The sequence below is a fragment of the Paramisgurnus dabryanus genome, chromosome 14, assembly GCF_030506205.2.
Source record: "Paramisgurnus dabryanus chromosome 14, PD_genome_1.1, whole genome shotgun sequence".
Taxonomy (NCBI): Eukaryota; Metazoa; Chordata; class Actinopteri; order Cypriniformes; family Cobitidae; genus Paramisgurnus; species Paramisgurnus dabryanus.
In genome coordinates this window covers 8,841,391-8,865,954 of record NC_133350.1, presented here as the reverse complement: position 1 = coordinate 8,865,954, position 24,564 = coordinate 8,841,391, and the positions used below count along the sequence as shown (strand labels likewise).

Sequence of the window (24,564 nt, the reverse complement as noted above, 5' to 3'; positions counted from 1 at the left end):
TTCCTCGTTCACTAGTTAAATGAGGGAATTCAGCAGTTCGAAGGCTGCAGCCTCCAGAGGCCGTATTTGCAGGTTGCATACGTCATCAAGTCTTATTGCAGCATATTAACAATGATAAATGTGACTATTATTCTTATTTAATTGTACAATTTTGTAATAAGCGTATGGCTTGAGAATGTCATCAGTTAACTTAAATTAACAAGACTTGACGATGAAGGCATCCTGCATACGCGACCTCCGGAGGCTGCAGGCTTCGGATTGAGCGCCGGAAGCGCTGCGGGCGCCATCTTGTGTCGAGACGCGGGAGTTCATTTGGCACGCGCCTGACAGTAAAGTAGTGGCTGACCGTCGTGGGATTGAAAAAGTGCACTCGATAAAATCCACTATAATTTCGGACACCACTACAAAATGTCCCGCCAAATAGTGCGCTGTTTAAAGGTATATGAAGCTATTTTGGACACAGCCATTGTTTAATAACATTAACGGCTACTTTTTAGCCTGTTTTTCGAACGTCACCGTACATCATTAATATTTATGAGCCAATGTCCATGTGGGCGTTGCTAACAGGTGAGTTACCAAATGTAATCACCGAAGTTATTTACTCAACTTGTTTTACTCCTATGTGTGACCCCAGAAGTGAACCTTATGGACAAGTTTACAGTTGTAGAAATCATCTACCGATGGAGCCCAGAGTTTGGCAAAGGTTGTTTTTCGGCATATGAAGAACATGTTTGCATCTCAGCTGCATTTTACCTCCTGTCTGCTTTCATATGGCTGCTTTCATGTCCACTGTAAGTGTCTGGTGATACAATACTATTTTTTACAAGGTCTGTAAACGGATAAAAATGCAACATTTGTTTCTCCCTGTCAGACTTCTTTGTCACAGATGCAGAATGAGATGCAGACATTGGGGAGATGAGGCAGCATGCGCTTTGTATTGTTTTGTTGGCAATTTATGCAGCGCAGTGGGCGCTTTGCTTTCCAATCAGTTTGCATTTGTGGTGAGACATTTTTAGCATGTAGCTATTATGTTTTTATTTTGTCACTATTGTTGTATTTTGTATAACTTATCCTCTGCATCTTTTCAGATTTCCATGGCTTCATATGTGGCAGTACTGGATGTCGTCCATATCTTGTCAATAACCTGCGCCATTTACTTATGGTATCAGTCAAAAATAGGTAGATGTTAAATTGACATGTAACCTACATTGTTATGGTCAAAAGTGATGTCATGAGGGGATGTTTGAACAATATTTGCTTTTAAAGGAATAGTTCACCCAAAAATAAATATTTTGTCATGATTTACTTACCCTCATTTTGTTACAAACATGTATAAATGTCTTTGTACCGATGAACACGAAGGAAGATATTTTAAGGAATGTTTGTACCCAAACCGATCATGAGCCCCATTCACTTCCATAGTATTCTTTATTCCTGCTATGGAAGTCAGTGGGGCCTCTAATCGGTTTGGTTACAAACATTCTTTAAAATATCTTATTTTGTGTTTATCAGAAAAAAATGTATACAGGTTTGTAACAACATGAGAGTGAGTAAATGATGAGAGAATTTTCATATTTGGGTGAAGTATCCCTTTAATGACCCCATTGAGTCAAACATGAAAAATTAGGGGTACAGTATGGTACAAAAAGAAGAAAACAACAATACATTTGATTTTGCACGATTATTTGGCAAAAAGGCAATATCAGGAAAATATGTTTTATTCTGATATGTAAAAAATGCTTGGAGAAACTAAAAGCTCACAGAAAAAGCATACGTTGGCTACTTAGTAGTTATTAATGTTTAAATGTAACCTGCTTATTTTCCTGTTCATGTGTACTTATTTTATTTTCATACTGTAGGAAAGACCATGAGAATAATTTCCAAGAGAAGGAGGCAGAATCTCCTTGCTGTGTCTTTACTGTTTGTCATGGGGGGCAGCGTTTACCTGACTTCACCTTCTCATTTGAGTCCAGTAATATCTCCATCCAGGAGAAAGCTACTCAGTCTCTTTCTTGATGTAAGCAGTGAGTTAAATTACGCAATATTAATAAATCTGAAACCTTGAGCTCTGTCTGATCCAAATGCAAACCTGACTAAGGAAATATGCATAATTTTGAAGCCAAACATAGGTTTATTCTAAGCCAGAAATATTATCTTACACTTTTGCCTTTTTTGTTTTTTCAGGACTATATTGAGAACCTCGGCTACATCCTGGGACTTCTGTCTTTTGCGATCAGTTGGACTGCTAAGTTTCCTTTCTTTTTAAAAGCGGTGAGTGACATTTCTGCACACTTGCATGTTTTTAAAGGGCCTCTAACCTAGGTGTTTTCAGCACTATAAAATAATTACTGGTATTCCCAGAATTTATTCCCAGATCTTTCATAATACGATGTTGAACATGGCCATTTGTGGCTACAATGAAAAACGCACTGTTTTTGTGTGTGTTTCTTTAAATCAAAAGAAAGCTGCTGTTCCCCTCTCTGTATGAAAAGTAGGTGGTGGAACGCTTACACATGTGGTTTGGGCTACATCAAAACATGTGTGTCTGGCATAAGGTTGAACTACGGGCTCATTAGGCGGAGTCTGTGAGTGGTTATGGTTTGGGGCGTAGTCAATGTGACATCACATTGCTAGGGGATCTCCAACAGCCTGTTTTGTGTGACATTTGCGGCTTAAAGGAGAATACACAAAGTAGAAAATATTTGTATAATAACAGGATGTTTCTTTCTGCACACTGGTGACCCATTTTCTGCTAGAAACACATTTAAAAGGGCATTTTTTTTAGGTGAGGGGGCTTTAAGAAAAAAAAAGATTAACTGGCTGATTGAAAAGATTTATAAGATATAAATCTTAAAAAAGTTGGGCAGAGCGGGGCACAAAGTCTCCACTACTACACATCTCTTTTTTTTAATGAACACTTAAAGTTTGTTTGTGGGACCTACCGTTATTCCACCGAAAGTGACAGGAGTGCAAGCGTTATAGCTTTCCAACGCTACATATATTTCCAATGTAACAAACAGGGGATTTGTTGTAACGCCTTCTAGAAAATTTAGTTTAAACACAAACAATTACATAAAAATCTGTCTATATACTAAAGGTTGATAACCAATATCAAAAGGGGATCATCTTCTGACATTAAGAGAAAAACACCAAAAGCACAGATTGCTCGGACCAGACCTATATAAATATGTTACAATTAACCCTGCCTTAGTTTGTGCCCCGCTCACCCCTACAAATAGGGGCAGTTTCCCAGACAGGGTTTAGATTAATCAAGAACTAGGCCTTAGTTATATTAGGACATTTAGATAGTTTATACAAACAAACATTACAAAAAACAATACCAGTGTGAATCTTGAGATAAAACAATAGCACTGACGTCAGTACAAGGTGCATCTCAAACATGCAGTTTAGTCTGGGACTAAGATGAGCCCTATCCGGAATATGAATAACAAAATGCATTAAAGGCATAGCGGAAGATTTTCTTTTTCCGTGTGGATCATCAAGATTATTGGTCATCCCAGTTGTCAATCATTGTGGTGATATGTTGACATAAGGCCGTCGTACGTGCCCGTCCCTAGGTTCGCTTTCTGGACATGCACACTTTCAAGTGTATATGTGTGGTGGTCTACGGTTTCAGCCATTCATTGAAGCTCGCTTTCTCATTGTGTTTTTTCAAAATGTCTGAGGGTCGCAAGAGAAAAAGTGTCTAGGAATTGTATGACAAGAAGAGAAGGCATCTGAAGAAAGAAACAAGACCAGAGTGTTTTGGGAGAATACTTCACACGCTGGCTTCTCTAAAAGCACAGGTTGGGCTTCCCACGCAATGTTTCTACTCGCAGGTAAAGTTTGGCATGCAATTTGGAGAAATCCATTTAAAATCACTGCTAGTAAAAGTTGATGTAAGCTTTGATTAGCGATGCTAGTCCTGGCACAAGTCACGATCCGTGCAGACACGGTAAACAACTTGTAAACAGAGCAAAGAGAAGAACCAGGCTCGTGCATGCTCTCTCTCGTGCACACGTTTAATAGGAGTTCCCTCTCTGGAGCAGGTAGAGTGTTGTGCCTGTGCATTTTTTTTTTTTTTTTTAAGTGGAGGGGCAGTTCTTTTCAAAAAATTGGGAAAATCTTCCGTTATACCTTTAATGTGAACCGAACACAAATAAGACCACAAACCTGCAGAGTACACAATGCAAGCTGCCACATGATGTATTTTTTGTCTCTTTCAGAACAGAGGAGAACAGAGTTCAGCTCTCCAGGTGTCTTCTAGACTTCTGTGTTCTGTCGCCGGAGGTTTATACGCTGCTTCCATTCTGCTTTATGACATACAGCCAAGAACTGTTGTCAAAGCCATGCCATGGATACTCACAGCTATCTGCTGTGCTATAATGGATTTAGCTGTATCCTTGTACACAGGCTGTGGCTGAATCTCTGGCTTTCTGATGGCAAAGAGTATTGTACAATGGTGAACAACTCATTTCACACCATTAGTGTTGCAGACATGAATGAAACCTCAAATCATGTGGCTTGATGAGAAGTTTTGCATGGTGAATTGTTAAATGGGTTAAAAACCCAAACTTGGATAGAATGATAGATCCGAAGCACATGCACTTAAGCTGTTATTGTATCTTGTAGCAAAATATTTATGGTTATGCAACATGAGACTTAAGATATAAATATGGCAAACCTGTATTCTCCATCCTCTGGGTAATGCCATAATATTCTTTGACGTTGATTTAGATTGTGGCCCTCGCCTGTTACAGATCCAACCATAAACGTCCTTCTGTTCGGCCTTTAGACTCGGATACAGAGTCTTTACTTGGAGGTACATCTGCCACAAGTCAGCTTTGCAACAACAATGTTGAACGCTACAGAAAGAAGCACTGTGATTCGTTAGCAAGATGCATCTCTTCTAAGGGCACTGATATGGGACTCTACATGGATGTCAACATCCAGCCAATGAGAAAGGTTTGTATGTTTTTGACCTACAGAATTTGACACAGCATGTTATTTATTTAATGTAGTGTTGCTTTCACTATATTTTTGGCAGGTATCTGTATCCTACTGTATTATACTACAGTATGTTAAGGATAAGCTACAGTATATGTGTGTTATGCTATTGTATACTGAGGAAAGTATGGTTGGTACCTATTTCAGGTTTGTTTAAAGGAGGTGACAATCTCTCGAGATGGATCATCAGATGCTCTTCCTCTTAAAAGTACAGTAAGAGTGGTACGGGTTGATGAACCATGTTCTTCTGGCACTTCTGATTCGTCGTCCCTCAACTCTGAACTAGAGGTTAGCTTTCCTGTTGCTTATTTGGTCGAGGGTGGCACTAGCAACACCAAGGGCTCAATTTTCAGGGAATGAGCTTACATTACTTACATGTAAATAAAAAGAATGTATTGCATTAGTGCATTTGGACAATAAACGCTTATACAAAATTAAAAAAGTGAATGTATGATATCATTCATTGTACTTTTAAAAGTAGTTTACACATTAGCAACACTAAAAGCCTGAATCTTTCCTTAAATTGAGACCTTGTGACCAGGGCTGTCACAATCATTAAATAATCATCTCATCGTGATTGTTTGACCTCATCGCAATGATTTCCGATCACCGCAATGATTGCACATCTCTCTAAAAACACAAGGGGGTGCTGCAGCGCCTGTATTAACGAGACTGTATTATCTGATAGCGCTCCTTAACTGGCAATGTCAAAGCCATTCAATACAGTGGAAAAACCGGCATTTAAAGAAATGCTGCAAAACTTTGATAAGCAGTATGAACTGCTAGGTCAAACATACATTGGGAAAACAGCAATTCAAAATTTAGGGAAGTCAAGGATGCTATTCCTAAGGATCTGTGAGGAATTTATTTTTTGCAGCCACTTCAGACATGTGGTCCAGTACTAAATATGTCTTAGTTGGCTACTATTTAAGGCCTGTTCTGGTATAGTTTATTTTGATTGCATTTTTATTTTCAGTTATTTTTCAGACACTTTATTGTGTTTATTTCTTATGAAAATTTTCAGTTTTTAAGTTATATTCATTAAATAAGTTTTTTTTTTAAATATGTGTTATGTGTATTAATATTTACTGCCAGGTAAACCTTGCAAAATATTTAATTTAAGTAATCACAACAATGTGTAAAAATAATTTCATGAACAAAAATAAATAAATTGAGAATTAAATGTCAAAGCAATAAAACAGGCAATTAATCATCACAATTTATTAGACAATTAACTGTCAGCCAAATTTCATAATCATGACAGCCCTACAACCGGTGTTTTCAAATTGCAGGACTGAATTAGAAATTTTTTCACTTTTTTATTTCCTACTTTTGGGTATATTTCCTTTAAACATAACATATTTATGATTGTTGAATTAATTACAAACCCGAACCCAATACAAACTCATAAATGTGTGTTAAGAAACTGACCCAAACCTTCATGCTTGTGCCAAGTCACAGACCTTTACTGTATTTAAATGCTGCAGTAATGTTTTTTAGTGTTAGGTGGCAGTAGAGATTTGAAGCAGAAAAGTGACTTGAATCAAATCACATGTGAAATGTTATAAATAAACCTTTATGATAGATTTTTTGATAATATGTGACACTGTCTGTTAAATCCAGGCTAAAGTCTCATCATCTGTTAATGAGGAGCCTCAATGTTTTTCACAAATATGGTCACATTTTGACAAGGCTTTATCCATAGTCAATCTTTAATCAGCATATGGCTTGCACAGTAAACATTCACAAGAAAATTATATAACATCTTAACCTAAATTACACGAGTCACAACAATGTTGATGCAACATGTTTTTTTCTTGCCACTTTAAGTGGCTGTTTAGAATGCCAAGTGATTAAGGATGTCATTTAATCTGAAACAAAGGCAAATCGCCCCGAGCGAAAACAATTGAACTCTGTTTTATTCACTAAACAGGAAAAACTCGAAGCATGTGAACCTCCTCAAAGTCTGTGTGAGATAAAGTACAGGCCAGAGTTCATAACCATGACATCTATCATAATGTGAAAAACGGCATGCAGTGAATCCTACTGACAGATTTCGGATGACAAGACATTCATCACACACTATAGATGGTTGTCCATAGACACTAAAGTCTTAAAGATATCGGGCCAGTCAGTCTCAGCCTTAGACGTCACACTCATATGCATACGGCATGCATTTCCAGATATACTTCAGTAGCTTCGAAGTCGTTTCACGATTGGTTAAATTATTCAGGATTTTCGAGAGACGTGTGTGCCGCGTTCTTTAACGGTCTGCCTGGAAACAACACAAAGTCGGACAAATGCGAGGTTCGCGGCATAAAGTCCAAGAATTTAGCTTGACGCAATTAGTGCAATCTAAAAGAAAGGTTTTTACACCTTTGCCATTGTTGTTATGAACTTCAGAGACGTTGCACACCGGTCTGTTATTGTGTTTTGTCCTCGCCCTGCATGAAGTGGCACAAAGTGACGTGATTGGTTGCTTTATGTGTCATTCATATGGCCTCTTGGGCATTCAAAGCATCCATGCTTCCCAGACATTGAGGACACAAGACTATGGACCAGTAAGCAGCCACATGGCAAAGCAAAAAAAACAAAAAACATAAACACTCATAACAACTCTCAAGCACTGCATTGCAATAGAAAACAAAAGCACTCATTACAGATTTTCTTAGAGTTCAAATAATTTAAAAATCTTTTTTGTATGACGTTGTGTGAAGTCTTTAACACATTATACATTTTTTATTTTTTTACATTGCATGCTTTAAATATGTATATGTTCATTGTTCACACCCACAGATATCAAAGGATCACAATTGTGAACATTATTAGGCTCATACATTGTTGAACACAGGGAAAACTAGTTTATGGGCAATTGAGTTTGTCTACAACAAATCAACGTGCCAGATGCTTGCACTGCCATTCCATTGTGTCCGTTACTGTAAGCGATTGTGATAAAGAAAGTGGGTTTGGTGTTCCAGAAATTCATGTTGCTGCTTGATTGTTCTGCTGTTTAAGATCTATGATAAAGGAACAGGGCTGGACCTTTCTGCTTCGGAAGTGCTACAAAATGCTCGTTCAGTTTACAGGAGATTTGACCCGTTGCTATTTTAAGACTGGGTCTGTTGCCCAGCCGATGCATAGAGAACAGAGGTGTCTGAGCCAGGGTGATCTTAAAGGGGACATTTCATAAGACTTTTTTAAGATGTAAAATAAATCTTTGGGGTCATCAGAATACGTATGTTAAGTTCTAGCTCAAAATCTCATACATTTTTTTTATTTTTTCATAATTTTTTACAATTTTAACATGTTATAATTTATTATAACATGTTAAAATTGTCACTTTGTAGGTGTGAGCAAAAATGTGCCAGTTTTGGGTGTGTCCTTTTAAATGCAAATGAGCTGATCTCTGCACTAAATGGCAGTGCCGTGGTTGGATGGTGCAGATTCTGACAAGTGTGGACAATTTTTATGATCTATTTTTTTCACATGCTAGAAGAAAATGGTTTACCGAAACTAAGCTCTGCATTCAGTTGCGAGGGCCAAGTTTGAAAATTGTATTTTTTGTATAAGCTGAAATCATAGTTTAAAGTTTTAAATGTGTCAAAGTGGGGTCTGAAATATACAAAACTTATTATGACTCAACTTGTATACCTAAATGTTCTGATTTCTTTGTATGAATTAATTAGTGGAAATTTTGTGTCAATAGCCCACTTAGAAATCCCCTTACTGATAAAAATGCTGATGTGTCAAATGCTTATTTTTTTCCCACTGTATAATGTTAATCTCTGTAGAATTTACACCTACATGTGCCACGTGAAAATGTGTCACACCTGATGCAACATACCTTAACCTCCCATATTTAAATGCGAGCGTGAATGAGATTTAGGAGCTAATTTGCAACTCAAAAGATGCATTTGCTTTACATTTCTTTTGTTTGGATGGAGGATGAAGTTATTTATGTAAAGATTTATTATTTGTACCAAAGTTTTTGCATGCATTTTTCTTTTAAGCATATTGTTTTAAACATTTCTTTCTCATCATGCAGTGGGACTTTGAAGAAACAAAAACTCCATGGATCCCAGTAGAAGAAGCCCCTGCAGAGCTACAGAAAACGGAGGCGTTCCCTCTCCAAGAGTGGCAAGTGAGTCCAGGTTCAAAGTCAACCAGCAGACCTGGCTCTAACGTCTGCCTCTGTAACCGCGCACAGTTAGCTGAGAAGTTGGTGTCCAGAAAATCAAACAACAACTAAGCTATGTGCTAAAAATGCATTCAGATTTTGTGTATTCAGTTATAGTGCATGTAACGATTAATAATAAATATTCTTCATTTCTTGCATATTTTGCATTACAAACAAGATATTCTGACACACTATTTTACTGTTTTTAGCATGCCAAGCTACAACTTACAAATTTATAAGGTGAAAAAAATCTTAAACCTCAAAGCTGGTCTAAATATTGTTACCAGCTTTAGAAGGCCTTTTCTCAGGGAAGTGCTGGGAGACTCAGTCTCACTGTCATTTATACTGACCACTTTTTCCATTGTCGGTCCCTTTCCTTTCTAGAAGCACACCACTGATTAATTGGATGGCTCTGAAATGCTTATCAGGCCTGTCGTTTTGATAGACGATACAGAACGTTGACAAATGAAGGGAGGTGTCACATTGACTGCCCTAATAAAAACAATATCACCAGTTTGCAGGCTTGCCAGGTCACAGGGTCATTTCCTTTATTTTTATGGTTTCTGTTGGTTTATTTAAGCTGGACTGGAAAAAGCCCAGCGGTGGAAGATAACACACGGACGAGACGAATGTCATTGCAGGTCTCCAGACTAGGTCTGACTTGACTTTGCCTCCTATGATTTTGTGTCTCAGTCTTTCTTGTTTGAAAGACTTGCATTCAGGAGACTTCATTAAAGGGACATTCCACTTAAGGGCGATTTATAGTCGTGCGTAGGTCCTACGGTGTAGCTACGGCGTAAGCTATCCGTAGCCTGTGCGTAGCTCTGCGTAGCCTGACGCGCACCTCACAAAATTTCTAACAGCGCGTCGGCTCTACGTGGACCGTAAACGCTGTGATTGGTCCACCAGAACCCCTCCCGTCAGGTAAAAAAACTGCGTCATAGGTATTTCCGTTTGAGACGGTGAAAACAAAGATGAGCCAAGTTGAGGAGCCCTTTATGCTAATGGTCTAATCAGATCCAATGGATTGTGCTAAGCTATGCTAAAAGTGTTGGCACCAGACCCGGAGATTAGTTGAATTGATTCCAAAACTGTAAAAATCAAATGTTTAACTCTAGAGGCGCTGGAAAATTAAAATATATATATTTTTAAAAGTTGAATGTCCCTTTAAAGTCTGATAGCAAGACAATGTGTCGATTTAGAGTATTTCAACTAACTAGTTGCTAATGCGAAATGTTAATCTGTAACTTACGCTTGACCTTTTGTATAGTATATCTTACATTTTTTTTATATATATATATATATATATAATATTAGTAGTTTCAGTCTTGCAATATTTGAGAGGATGAGGGGGTGGAATGGTTTTGGGATATAACCAGGCCAACCTTGAACCTGGGTATACTGTATTTATAAGCACTGGCCACACAATTGTTCCTTGTTTATTCGGTTCTTTTTGCTTTGATCTTTGAAATCTGCTCTTGGACATTGGACTAAGACGACAACTGAGCCAAGATTTCATAGAGTAGCCATTGACATAACAAGCCATAGATGCTGCTCCCCTCTGACGTCACAAAACACTGCCCGGGCGTCAGCAGGGATCCAGCCTGGGTTTGCGCTTAATCCTCTTCCCCCTTGAACCTGGAGAAATGAAAGCAAACTGTCCAGTTTGTTTAAATAGGTGGAATTCTGTTTGCACATCTGACTTGGAGCATGGATTAAAACATCTGAAGCTGCAGTTGTGTGGGGTTTCTTGTTGTTCTTCTGGATCGGCTTGTACATCACTTTGAACTCACTGTAGGGGGACAGAACCAGGTGCAGTAAGTTCAAGCTCTAACTTTAGGCCCATTTTGATACACTTTGTTAGCTTTGTCATTAAAATAAATATTTATCCATGTCCTGTGCAAACCTCCAAACTGAACACCCAAAACTGCTCATTGGCTAAGTGGACTATGCAAACTTATTTAATTCTGTTACTTTTAATAAAATCTTTTCTTATTAAAATAACCTTACAAGTTACAATTGGTATTATGTCTAAGGGAAATAGATACACACACACCAAAGTTTACATACTTGATCCTTAATACTCTGCACTGAATGGAATGATATCTGTCAGGGCATTACTAAATGAATAAATATGGTCCTTAAAGGGACACTCCGCTTTTTTTGAAAATATTCTCATTTTCCAACTCTCCTAAAGTTAAATATTTGAGTTTTATCATTTTGGAATGCATTCAGCTGATCTCTGAGTCTGGTTGTACCACTTTTAGCATAGCTTAGCACAATCCATTGAATCTGATTAGACCATTTAGCATTGCGCTCAAAAATGACCAAAGAGTTTGGATATTTTTTCTATTTAAAACTGGACTCTTCTGTGGTTACATTGTGTACTAAGACTAATGGGAAATTAAAAGTTGGTATTTTTTAGGCAGATATGGCTATGAACTATACTGCCATTCTGGCATAATAATCAAGGACTTTGCTGCCGTAACATGGCTGCAGGAGCCGCAATGACATTACGCAGCAGCCAAAAAGTAGTCCCCTTAGTAACTTTTAATAGCAGGGGACTATTTTCGGGCATTGGAGGTCAGTGGGTGTTGTCAGCTCTGTGGTTACCATGACTATTCAAAATCTCTTCAGAATAAAGAATTTGGGAGGTTTAGAACAACATGAGCAGTGGGGGCCGGTGACTTCTTCTTTCGAGGGCGCACAATGCGAAGTTCGTCATAATATGTATGTAGCTCGTCATGTGTGTGGTTCGTAATTTCAAAATATGTGTTCTGCGCGTCGAGATATCCTATGTGCATCACGTGTTTTGTCAAAATAAGTGCCTGCTGCAGACGCGTCTAAAGGGTTTATGATAAAAGCAACGCCCTGCGTTTGCCAGATAATCGTATAATCTCCTGTGTAATCAGAGTTTACTGTTAAGAGAGTTTCTTGCATGTATTTTGTGAACGTGAGCGTCTCTTTTTATCATAAACAGTTTTGATGCGTGTGCAGCAGGCACTTATTTTGACAAAATGTAATGCACATGGTTCACATGACGGAACAAACACATATTTTGAAAACACGAGTAACACACATGACACTCCGAACACATATTTTGAATTTGCACCCCTCTGAAGAGCAGTCATGTGCTGCTACTGAACATAAGTAAATGATGACAGAATTTTTATTTTTAGGTGAGCTATCACTAATGTATCATTTCAGCAGCTTCTGCAAAGCATATGTGACCTTATGACCCACACAGTATACAGTAAATACATTTATGTATAACTTCATATAATAAATTTAAGTTTATCTCACACCCGGACATTTCATTATGATCTGTATGATAAGATAATGCTTTATCAAAGGGCCAGCTGATCTCCAACAAGCCTCACTTACGAAAAGTGAAATGATTCATTATATTACTAAAACATAAAGGCTAGTCTGTAAACAAAGGTGAACGGTGATTTGTTGCTTTACATCTGATCTATTGGGCTCTTGGGTGGCCCTTGGCCAATAAAAGCTGTTATGGAAGATCTGCCATCAGTCTGAAGGTCGCGCTATGAGGTCCGGAGCTCTTTGTGGGCCTTAACAAACTTCCAAGGGCGCCTCAAGATGGCTTAAAGGGAGGGAAAATATGCTCATTTTTCAGCTCTCCTAGAGTTAAACATTTGATTTTTACCATTTTGGAATCCATAAATCTCTGGGTCTGGCATTTCCAATTTTAGCATAGCTTAGCATAATAGATTGAATCTGATTAACCTTAAAAAATAACCAAAGAATTTCAATATTTTTTCCTATTTAAAACTTGACTCTTCTGTAGTTACATCGTGTACTAAGATCAACAAAAAAAGTTGCGATTTTCTAGGCCAATATGGACAGGAACTATACTCTTTCTGGTGTAATAATCAAGGACTTTGCTGCTGTAACATGGCTGCAACAGGCGTAGTGAAATTACGCACTGCCCGAAAATAGTCCCCTTGGTTACTTTCAATAGCAGGGGACTATTTTCAGGCGCTGCGTAATATCATTGCGCCTCCTGCAGTCATGGTACGGAAGCAAAGTCCTTGATTATTACGCCAGAATGAGAGTATAGTTCCTAACCATCTCTGCCTAGAAAATTACAACTTTTAATTTTCCGTCAGTCTTAGTACACGATGTAACTACAAAAGAGTCAAGTTTTAAATAGGAAAAATATCAAAACTCTTCGGTTATTTTAAGCCCAATGCTAATGGTCTAATCAGATTCAATGGATTGTGCTAAGCTATGCTAAAAGTGGTACAACCACCAGACCCTGAGTTCAGCTGAATGGATTCCAAAATGGTAAAAATCAAATGTTTAATTTTTGCAAGCTAGGGAGCTGGAAAAAGAGCATATTTTCAAAAAAAGTGGGATGTCCCTTTAAGATGATTTAAAATAAGATAATTTAAAAAGCATTACAAAAAGCTAAAATATCTTATAATTAAGATATTTTTAGTATTTGGTATATATTATAATATTTTAGTAATGCCAAGGTCTAGAAAATGGGGTAGTGGGGGGACAAACAATGTTTAGAGTCGTGGTTCTCAATGGGGGCCCTGGGATGTTGCGGGGGTGCCCAGTGTAGTGACATTTTATGAAAAAATAATTATCATAAATTGTGTGCAATTAATCCTCTGAAAAATAAGGCTACTAACCAACTACTTACATTGTATCATTTAATATGTGTTTTGTTTAATTCAAACTTAAAATTATGTCATACATTTTCTTTGGGGGACCACAAAGGGATGCTACACAGGGGGCCACAGTTTGAGAACCACGATTTACTTTTTATGTTATATATATATATATATATAATTTTTGCTATTTATTATTAGTATTTGGCATGGTTAATATATTGTGCTTTTTCACAAATAACAACAGAAAGAGACTATATATATATTGTATGATTTTACTAAAACTACTTTTAGAATATTACAAAGATACATTATCTTGCCATGATCTCATGACTAATGGCACCATATCAACACGACGATAGCTACATAACTTCAATTTCTTTAATCCTTACTTCTCTACTGCACTACTAGAGTTTTTTTTTTTTTTTTTGCACTACTAGAGCTTGTTGCTCGACTCGCGACACGCACCTGACGCAGTTTCCACGGTGACCTCACGTCCTGTGCGTCACTTCCTGTGCACGCTGAGCCAGATCTGGGCAGTCTGGCGCATACACACACATTCATCTGCTGTCAACAGAACATACGAGCCCCGCGTTTCTTTGTCCGTGATTATAACGCGTTCATCATGACCCAGAGGTGATCCTCGGTCCCGGTGCTGCTGGGTGAGTGTGATTTTAATAACGTATAAACACGCGTACACACGCGTTCGCACGTGTCATACACACACACACGGATCTCTTCATTGATGTGTCAGTATGAAGTCATGGCTGCCTGTATTCGTTCACCCTCATGTTTCCCGTTAGGGTTTTATTTTAATATATGAATGGATATGAGTCATCGTATTTGTAACGCTATATGGTTGTCTGTATTTCTTTATGGAGATGTGTATTGGTCAGTAAAACTGTAGTGCAGAATATGTTGTTCTTTGGATTTTACTGCTCACTTCGGTGTTTTTTTAGGTAAATGAGTATCGTGTTGCACGACGTACGTTAAAGACTTTACGTCTAGTCAAATGAATTGCGTTACTAATCTAATTTATCTCCATTAAAAACATGTATTTATGTATTGTTAACAGCTGCTAGATTACACATAAATGCTCGTAAAGTGAATGTGTCATGCTTAGAGGGAATTGAATGAGTGATCCACCTGTCGTTTATCAGGGTTGGGTTTGTCTGGAGGAGGTGTTTCTCCTTATTTTGGGTATTTGATTGTATTTTTAAGTTTATTTTTGATCTGTTAAATGGCAGTGAAATATGTAACATTTTAACTGTTTGGTTTGTGAATATATTATTTCTAACCTAAGATCATGAAGTTGACAAAAACCTCTACACTGTTACTGTCAAGTTGATATTTGGCATCTTTCCTTAAATGATTCTAAGATTAAACTTTAGCTTTTGAAGTTTAAGCACTTTGGATCAAAGGGCAGTTTTGCCATCACATTCTTTTCTACATCAAGAAAAGGACTTGTTTATGTCTGATAAGTGAGGTCAAGTGTATGGCTAATCCATTGAAACGTTTTAGGGTATGTAATGGTTTATTGACTGAGGAGCTTTTGATAAAGAAACGGCTTAACACATTTGAAAGTAAAGAAAAAAAAAAACGTGTTAGGAAAATACCCAATAAAGTAGTAAAGTTGTAATTTCTTTTTTTTTGTAGTTTAATTGAATATAAACCTACAATAAATTAAAAATTAGAATTTGGTAAATGTTTTATTCATTTATTTATTTATTTGTAAAATTTAGGGGTTTAGTGTGACACTTTTGATCTTAAATAAACATTTTTGTCTTGTCTATTCACACTTTACAGACACATTTTGATTCTCTACCTGTCCACAAATGTGTCAATTTTTTTAGTTTTTAGTTAGTGCTCTGTGATATACCGGTTGTAACAATAAAATGGTCTGAATTATGTACATTGTAAAACGGCATACTGGTACGATTGGCTATGCAACGTAAAAGTGAAGCTCAAGATCAAATAGCGCAAGAGAATGTTTGTTAATAAAAGTTTCAATTATCTGTTTACTAGCGAGTTTGTCATTGTAAAAAAGTTTTTTTTTTCATTAAAAATAATAATGAACCACAACTTGAAGGTCCCGTTCTTTCTGTGTTTTTGAAGCTTTGATTGTGTTTACAGTGCGCAATATATTGTGTTCACGTGTAAATAACGCGGTACCTTTCGCACAATTTACACACAATTTATCTGTATACTTCTGCTTTCATTGTCCTCGAAACGGGCTGATGTCTTCCTTGTCCTGTGAAGTCCCTCCTTCAGAAATACGTATCGAGTTCTGATTGTGTAGCTTATTTTGTCTGTTGTGATTGGATAGCAGCCTAGCTTGCCGTTAGCCTAGCTGGAGACTGAGTATTCATGTGGGCGGAGTTTAGTCAAAAAAATCTCTTTTCGTGTACTACAACAAACGAATTGTAGGCAATAGTTTACCTTCTGGGCCAGTTGACGTGGACACGCCGGTCATTATCATAACTCCACCCACTTCTGACTTATAGCCTGTAATTAGTCTATGTTTTCATATTTAAAGAATTTTAAAATTGCGTTATTCAAATGCAAGTTTTAAGCAGTGCAGAGTAGTGCTTGTTGTTTGTCATTTCTATGATCACAAATGCAGACATGGTTTTATGTTTTAGTATCCTTACCTTACAAATCTGTTACGTCCTTCTCAAGCTGCGTGCGCAAAGTTGACCGATCAATCTGGTCATCTGAATTTGCTGGATCTGATCCGGTTGATAAGGTAGTAAAGACGATATTAACTCCTGTCAGTATTGCATTGTAAACTAATCTTCAAAACATGGCGAGGAGCGTCACATTTCCGACTGAAGACAGAGGAATTCAGGTCAGTCACAACATACAGATTAGCTGGCTAATCGGATGACACTACGACTTTCAGAAAGATAAGCGTTGTACAAAAAAGTGCGTTTGTAACGTACAAAATAAAGTTTTTTTTTAGCAATGTAATAAGTGCTCCTTAAAGTAATGGTAAAATTCAGAAATCTTTTTAGGTAAACCTTTGATAAATCGTAGAACCACCATCATTAAAAATACAACTTTATACAGATTACTTACAGATTACTTTATACAGATTACTTTTTGGTCAAACCGCCCAGCACTACTTCTAGGGCTGTGCAAAAATATTGATACAGCTAACTATCGTGATAATTTTTTCCATGATAGTGAACGATATTTAGATCTCTACTGCCGATATTTTAAAAACCCTCTGTGTGCGTTCAACGACCTTCTCCGCCACTGCTGTAGTTGTCCCTGTCCAGTTGTCTGTCATATACGACCATTCAGCCAATGTCTCGGAAGTTAGCGGGAGTGAGAAAATGGCAGAAAATTTGAAAATGAAGCACTTTTGCTTTTACAATTTTTTTTTTAAATCAGCTCTATTTTTTACATTTTTGATAAAAAAAGGGAAAATAGTATTACAATGTATCGCAACATGCAAGGTGCCATACCGTATCGTGATACATTGTATCATGATATGTATTATATTGTGAGGCCCTTGCCAATACCCAGCCCTAACTACTTCTCATCTTGACCCCTGTATGGTCACGTTGTTGAGCAGAACCAAACACTCGATCCCTCCATCCCTTTGCTTATATATATTTGTTACATGGACGAACTGGAATTCAAAAGTTTGCCTTTGTGGTTTTACTGTCATGTCCCGAAAAGCTTTGAGGTGATGCCGAGATTACTCACAGAATTCTGTAAGACATCGGCGTATGACAGAAAGTCTGCCAGTGTTGAATCAGAGCCGAGGTGCCACATATCGTGACATGGTGTTAGTCTCTTGAGCAGCTCTCTGGTTGTTTGCTCTCAGAATCCTCGAAGGCAACGAAATGGATGGGACTTTTCTGGTTGTCCACGTGCGGTTTACCTGCAACGAGAATAAAAAAAAACAGTCTCTGTCCATGGGAGGCATGATGAAAGAGTAACAAATGTAGAATTTAGGACCAAAGTGTGAGGCAAAAACCACAGAATTACTGCCAAAAGAGTCAAAGTCAAAAATTCAATTGAAGCACGGCATCAAGAGAAGTTAAAGGAAAATTTGTGAGTTTTCAACTTTTTAGCATTTTGCTACCAGGTTAAATGACAGCCTATGGGTTTTGGTGATGCATATTATATGAATTATTAATAATGTCATAATCTATATTTCTAAGTGCTAATTTTTTTGTTTAATCTTAGGTTCAGACATTTCCTTTTAATGGCAGTGAACAGACTTTTTGTCAGTAATTGATATGCCTTATTTTCACTTTAGTAATTTCATTGGTATTTAACAAATTTGAATGGTTTTTGCTGCAAAGCCCTCTAAGTGCATGAAAAAATCCACTTCTTTGGACAAGACGTAGTAAACCATTGCAAAATCCCTATTTCATTGCAATTCTGCCAACAAACCAGTATTTCTGAATGCCCTTTTTTGACTGATGTGGCGTTTAGCGGCATTGGCTTCTGAGCTCTTTATATTAACATCTATGCAATGCATTAGGTTAGGGGTGCTCCGAAATATCGGCCAATGATGCTTGCTATGCTTCTCAATGAATTTCGGTGAAATGCCGCTACATCCAGGACGCTCTTGTGCAGATACTCATTATGCGCTGTAGACGAAGAACAATACACGCGCAGAACCAGGAAATGGCTTAAGGATATATTTATATTGCTGTTCTTCAAACCTTTTTAGGTATTTTCATGATAAAAAAGAATATGTATAATGATTATGTTTGACGAGTGTTGCTTTTTTAAATGCATGTTATAATCGACTCAAACTAACAGTGATTTCAGATCGATAAGGACTTACTGAGCCGTAGTACATGAAATAGTTGTGAATAATATCAGCTGTGCGATTCAGTAGCCACATATTATAAGAGTATATCGGCATTTATCGGTGCACTCCTACATTATGTTTTAGTACTTGCTTTTCATTACTAGGCAAAGTCCTTTGCATTTAAGGATTTTACAATATACTGTAGATCTACTATAGTTTAATCTTGTAGTTACCCACTGATAAAGGTTGTATAAAATTATAAGAAAAACATTTATGAAGGGTCATTTACGCTAGGCAATGGTACTTTGAAACATCAACATTATATAATGTTATGTCTTGAAGCTAAATTTTTACTTTCCCTAACAGGACTGAGTATAAGAGCTGCTAATCCAAGACTATGTAGCGTGACTTTGGTCTCCTGTTCTGTTTGATCTTTTTTCTGCCTACCACAGATCTTTTGAACGTTTTTTTTTTCTCAGCTGGTACTGCTTCACTCTCCTGAAGGGCGACTTTGCAAAATCTTTCACTTTTCTGATCTTCTTTCCATCCAAGCTTTCTTGACGTGTCAATGCCTTTCTCCTTAGCTATAAAGTGGGGCTGGATGATAAAAGACATTCTGATATCTTTGGTGAAAGTGTATTGGAGTGCATCAAAGGTTTTGCTTGCATAGCCTTTTTGATGGACTTATCGGCCAGAAACTTAACTGGATAATTGCTAGCTGGAGATAAGACAAATTTGGCAGGTATGCTTGATGACTCTCTTTATCTTGCTGTGGGGTTACCTAACTTTAAAATTCATTAACCGATTTTTATACACTGTTATTCATTTAGCGGACGGTTTCATCTAGGGATGTCCCGATCCGATCACGTGATCGGAAATCGGCCCCGATCACGTGGTTTCAGACTCGATCGGGATCGGACGTTACCTCCCGATCAGGACTCGGATACATATGCAGGGTTTAAAATCCATTAAGTTCTCGCTCTGCTCCGCGCCAGTGTACGCGCTGCGCTGGTGCGTGTGAACTGAAGAGAATAGGCTTGTTCGACTTCATCCGGCTGCCGGTTCTTGTGGTGCTGCATGACGTCAAAGTTCCGCGAGAACGATGTAAAAGCAAACTCCTCCGTATGATTTCGCGGATCACTCTCGCGGTAGTTTGACGTCACCAGGGTGTCGAGTGTTGCGGCGCCGCATGAAGTCGAACAAGCCTATTGACGTGCTTTCATTCATAGGCTTCACACACTCGTGCGTGCAAGGAACCCACGACAAAACCGCGTTTTTACCGCTCATTTAAACGACGCGTTGATCGTTATTGTCAACATGTGCTCAGACGCAGCTCCGCGTCTCACTCAGAACCTCAAGAACGCGCATTCGCGCAGGATCATTTGACATTACTGTAGAGATGAGAGAAAGAGAGGTAAGAATGGTGCCCATGTCGAAAAAACTTAATAGAAGTCTAGAAACAAAGTATTAAAGTATGTATAGCCATGTCACTCATCTCATTACAAAATGTTAACTAGATAACTGGATACAACTGATTGTATAGTTTAATAAAATAATGTATTTTGATTATACAAATCAATTACGACCTAACTATAGTGATTGTTTAACTAACAGCTGACCAGCTTAGGGAATCTCTATGGCTAATTTATAAGATATATTGCTGAATCAGTATGTTGTTTTTCTTGTTAATTGAGTCTTTTTGGGTAGCCTATCTTATGCCTAGAATGAGTCAAGGAGGTTAAGTCTTATAACTTCATTCAAAGTTTGATCAATTGTGCATAATGACATGTGCACCAAATGCATATAGGGTGTCAGACTCATAGATTTGCATAATTTAAAGTTCAGGTTTTAAAGTTTGGGTCAACATGTGGCACAGCTTTAAAACTGAAACTTATAAAATCCTATCAGAGATACAAAATGTCATTGAAACACACCCAGTTGCTTTGCTGTCATCAGGATTAAACATGTTACCCCTCGAACCCTCCCTCCTAACAGAGCATCCCCACAAAACAAACCCCAATTTAACCCCTGAACATATATAGTATATATTCATTATTTTTTAACACATCTGTAGTTATGCGCTGGCACAGAGTTAGACTCTTTTGACTCCACACAGAAACAGCAATGCGTGCGGCATGACATAAGGAACATCCTGGACTGGTTCTGTTTTTTTGCTCTTCTTTATTCTTTTTTTTTAATGTATTATAGAAGTATCGGATCGGGACTCGGTATCGGCAGATACTCAAAATCAAATGACTCGGACTCGGACTCGAGGGCAAAAAAACCTGATCGGGACATCCCTAGTTTCATCCACAGGGACTCACTGAATAATAGAGCATTTAACATTTGGTTTTGTCAAAATTACTTTATATTTTTGATGTAAACTAAACCAGATTTTGAAAATGTTTTAACCTTTGATCGACACGACTTTAGCTTCTTAAATAGGAAAACAACAATAGCATTTTCTCTTTTTGAACATTTCTTATGGTCAGATGCTTTGAGATACGTTTTTTTTTCTTCTTTTTCCCCCTTGCCTGCATCCACCAATCTACTTTGATCATACTTTCTTCACCAAAGTTATTGACTTTAATCAGATTAGAAATATATTCTGTTTTTTTAAATCCCTTTGTAATGTATGAGAAAAGTAAAAATTTTTTTCTAAATCTTGATTGTGTCTATGAACAGTAGCATGACTTTTTATAAAGTTGTTGTGAGAAGTATTTAAAAGACTTGCATTAAACTTAAACATTCTTACCAGAAGGAATCCTGCTTTAAAAAATGTACCCATATTTGGTTTATTCAGCATTTACTTTTTCAGGATGTTGCGCGATAAACTTACGAAATCAAAGTTAACGCAAGCGCTGCAAGAGTTACGTTTTCAGCCTTTTTAAATCCAATCAACAAAACATAAAAGGGGATTCTCACGAAATTAGACTTACGAGGTGTCATGAAACATTTTGATAAAGTAAATGCAAAGTAGGAGTATCAAAATAAGAAGCATACAGTTACAAACATCTCTTCATGTTCTATTTTGCACATGATTTCAAATGACATCATACAAATCAATTTTGTTGTTTTTTTCCACATTTAAGGGGAACATTTTCATTATCGCAACATGTCCATTACTGGATTTGGGTTCTTTGACATGGAAATATTTATAATAAAAAAAATCTAAAAAATAAAAAGCTTCAGTGCATGTTATACTATAAACATTTACAGTAAAGAAACGTGTGGTATTTGGTGATCATTGGTAAATGTAGAGACAATATCAGGAATATAAATGTGTCCAAGACCAATTTTCTCATTCTCCGCAACAATTTTGAAAAATTTGTTTAAGCCCTCAAGGAACTTACATTTTCAAAAAAATTTAATTGTTGGAAGGGACATAATTGACTGTGACACTCAAGATGGCTACCAGGTAAGCAGTTCTTATCTTTTCTCCTCAGATAAAAGTTGAAATTTTGTTTGTCATAGTACCTAGAAAACTTTTTAGTTCTCATTACCGAAACATGAGTTTGTAAATGCATATATTTAATGTAATATCATGTTGCGGTAATGATTATCTAAAAAACTAAATTCTATAGGAAATATTTTTAAATCCTCTAAAAATAATGGTTATAGTAAGTTCAGACCTTAATCTTATGTGCAAAAAAATTGGCATCAAGGGCTTTTAAAAAATCTGATACTGGACACCTTCTAAATCTGGATTTAGTGAGAATCAACCATAATAAGTTTAATTTAAAAAGCCTTTTTTGATCTTAATATTGCCTATGTGTGAGCATTATATGTTGTTGTTGTTGTTGTAGAAACGTTTATTGTTTCGTCGTCATGTTATCTTCTGTCCTGCTCAGTTTTATCTTTATGATGACGAAGTAAATCACTCAATGGAACACGCCTATTTTTTTGTTACACATTAACCCATCGGTTAACTTCACTCCTAGGACTCTAATTATTAAACCCGTACGACTATTTTACCGCTTATCTGCAAAATATACAGTGGATTTGCTTTGTCATTGTTCTAAAGGATTGTCCTCCTGTCTATGGGTTATGACGAATTTTTGAACTTTGTGATACTGGAGTCTAAAAGTGTAGGTCATGACCACGGTGTCAAACTGTCTGAAAGAGGAAGAGTTCAAGACTACAGTTAAGGTCAGGGTGCCTGTGACCCACCATAGCGAGAAACAAAACCTCTTGTTCTAATGGGCTGAGATAAAGAAGGATACAGAAAGCACTTTAGACCCAAAACATGACAGCAGCTGAACTTTCTCTTCTGATGGCTTTCACAAATGATCGTGGGATCCTTCGCTAGGATATTAAGCATTGTGGTTCTGTTGTCTTTGCATGGGTAGGGTACACAGGGTTTGGAGGCATCAGTTTCACTTCCAAAAGGGAAAGCCGACTGTGTCTGAATGCTGAAACGGCTTGTTTTTCTTGCGAAACTCACGGTAAATGGAGCTACCTCCAGAGCACTGACTCAGCGTGCAGAGCTTCTCAGAAAACTTAGACCATCAATCAGCTGGATGCGAGACAGCTGAATAAGCCATGCATGGACCGTGAGCTTTTCTCTAACAGGACTTGTTTTATCTAGTTGTCACTCTCTTTAGGCATTCTTAGTTAAATTGGAAAACGCTGTTTATGTGACATTAACATTTATGTATTGTACAATCTGCCAAGTAAGATGTAGGTTTACACACTGCCAACATTGCTTGTTGGAGCAAAGCGCCTGATTTCAGTTTAGTAATTTAATACATTGAGGTAATGTTTTACCAACAAAGCTGATAAAGTGCCATACTACTTGAGGTACAGTGCGGTTAGGTACACATGATGACTACATTTACACCTTGTAGTGCAATGTAAGGGCATTTATAGGGTATACATTATAACATTTGTACTACATATTTTTTGTACTAAAAACATTTTTTTTTTTTTTTGCATTTTTGAAACCTTTTGCATTCCACAATGTTGTCAAAACTATCTATGTTTACAAAGATCCACAAAGACGACTAAAAACACTGTTAATCCGATTTTCCCACATATCCGATATGAATTGCCCACTGTCCACACACTGTGTATCACCACTATTGAGATCCCATTTGTTTGTCTTGTAGCGCTCTCTTTTATTTTCTGAAATAGCTGGATTGGTTTCTATAGCAATGGCATTTGGTCCAGGTGTTGGTAATAAACTGTAGCACAAACACTTTTTATGGTTGTTAAGTAATCGCGTATGCCTGTATACTAGGGCTGCACGGGGTAACACTTTAGAATGGGGAACACATATTGATTAATAATTATGACTTTTGCCTCAATAAACTCCTTAAACTCCGCTAATTTACTGCAAATTAATAGCTAATTAGGTAGTTGTTGTAGTGGTTAGGTTTAGGTATTGGATTAAGGGACGTAAAACATGGTCATGCAGAACAAGGCATTAAAGGGATAGTTCACCCAAAAATGAAAATAATGTTATTAAAGACTCACCCTCATGTCGTTCCAAACTCATAAGACGACCAGTATAAGATGTTTTAGATGTAGTCTGAGAGCTTGTTGATCCTTCATTGAAAATCTATGTACGTATACTGTCCATGTCCAGAAAGGTAATAAAAACGTCATCAAAGAAGTCCATGTGACATCAGTTGGTCAGTTAAAATGTGTTGAAGCATCGAAAATACATTTGGTCCAAAAAGAACAAAATTTGCGACTTTATTCAGCATTGTCTTCTCTAAAGTCACGTGACGGCAGTGACGCGGATGACGTGTAATCCTCAGAAATGTTTGCAAAGATTTTTTTCAAACTTACAGCGTGCGTCTACCTCACGCTGTAAACGAAGCCAGGGCGCACAAAAAAAACAGCTGGGGCGCACCAGATAACACGTCGACCGCGTTGTACGTAATCCGCATCACTGCAGTTACGTGACTTTAGTCTCACGCATGTGCTTCACAACCATGACGTCATGGTTTTTACAGATT

The 24,564-nt window shown here is 37.4% G+C and overlaps 2 protein-coding genes across 4 annotated transcripts in view; both read left to right on the top strand.

The window, feature by feature from the left end:
* The first annotated feature begins 322 nt into the window (after positions 1-322).
* On the top strand, positions 323-9,319 carry tmem44 (transmembrane protein 44). Its single transcript, XM_065242094.1, has 10 exons — positions 323-438; positions 635-791; positions 872-1,001; positions 1,089-1,179; positions 1,860-2,017; positions 2,185-2,271; positions 4,227-4,397; positions 4,738-4,965; positions 5,155-5,295; positions 9,053-9,319. Exons 2-10 carry the CDS (start codon positions 646-648, stop codon positions 9,254-9,256), a joined length of 1,356 nt encoding a protein of 451 aa, XP_065098166.1. The 5' UTR covers positions 323-438; positions 635-645; the 3' UTR covers positions 9,257-9,319.
* A 5,019-nt stretch (positions 9,320-14,338) lies between these two features.
* Positions 14,339-24,564, top strand: part of atp13a3 (ATPase 13A3) — a 51,257-nt gene continuing 41,031 nt past the window's right edge. For all 3 annotated transcript variants that reach the window (XM_065241004.2, XM_065241003.2, XM_065241005.2), the window contains exon 1: positions 14,339-14,486. The gene's annotated coding sequence lies outside the window, so the exon portion shown is untranslated. The remainder of the gene's footprint in view (positions 14,487-24,564) is intronic.

Bases quoted from the DNA above. Each gene is read 5' to 3' on its own strand.
- tmem44 (XM_065242094.1), top strand. From the start codon at position 646: ATGGACAAGTTTACAGTTGTAGAAATCATCTACCGATGGAGCCCAGAG. The intron at 792-871 runs GTAAGTGTCTGG...TCTCCCTGTCAG, and splicing joins TGGCTGCTTTCATGTCCACT to ACTTCTTTGTCACAGATGCA. The intron at 1,180-1,859 runs GTAGATGTTAAA...TTCATACTGTAG, and splicing joins ATGGTATCAGTCAAAAATAG to GAAAGACCATGAGAATAATT.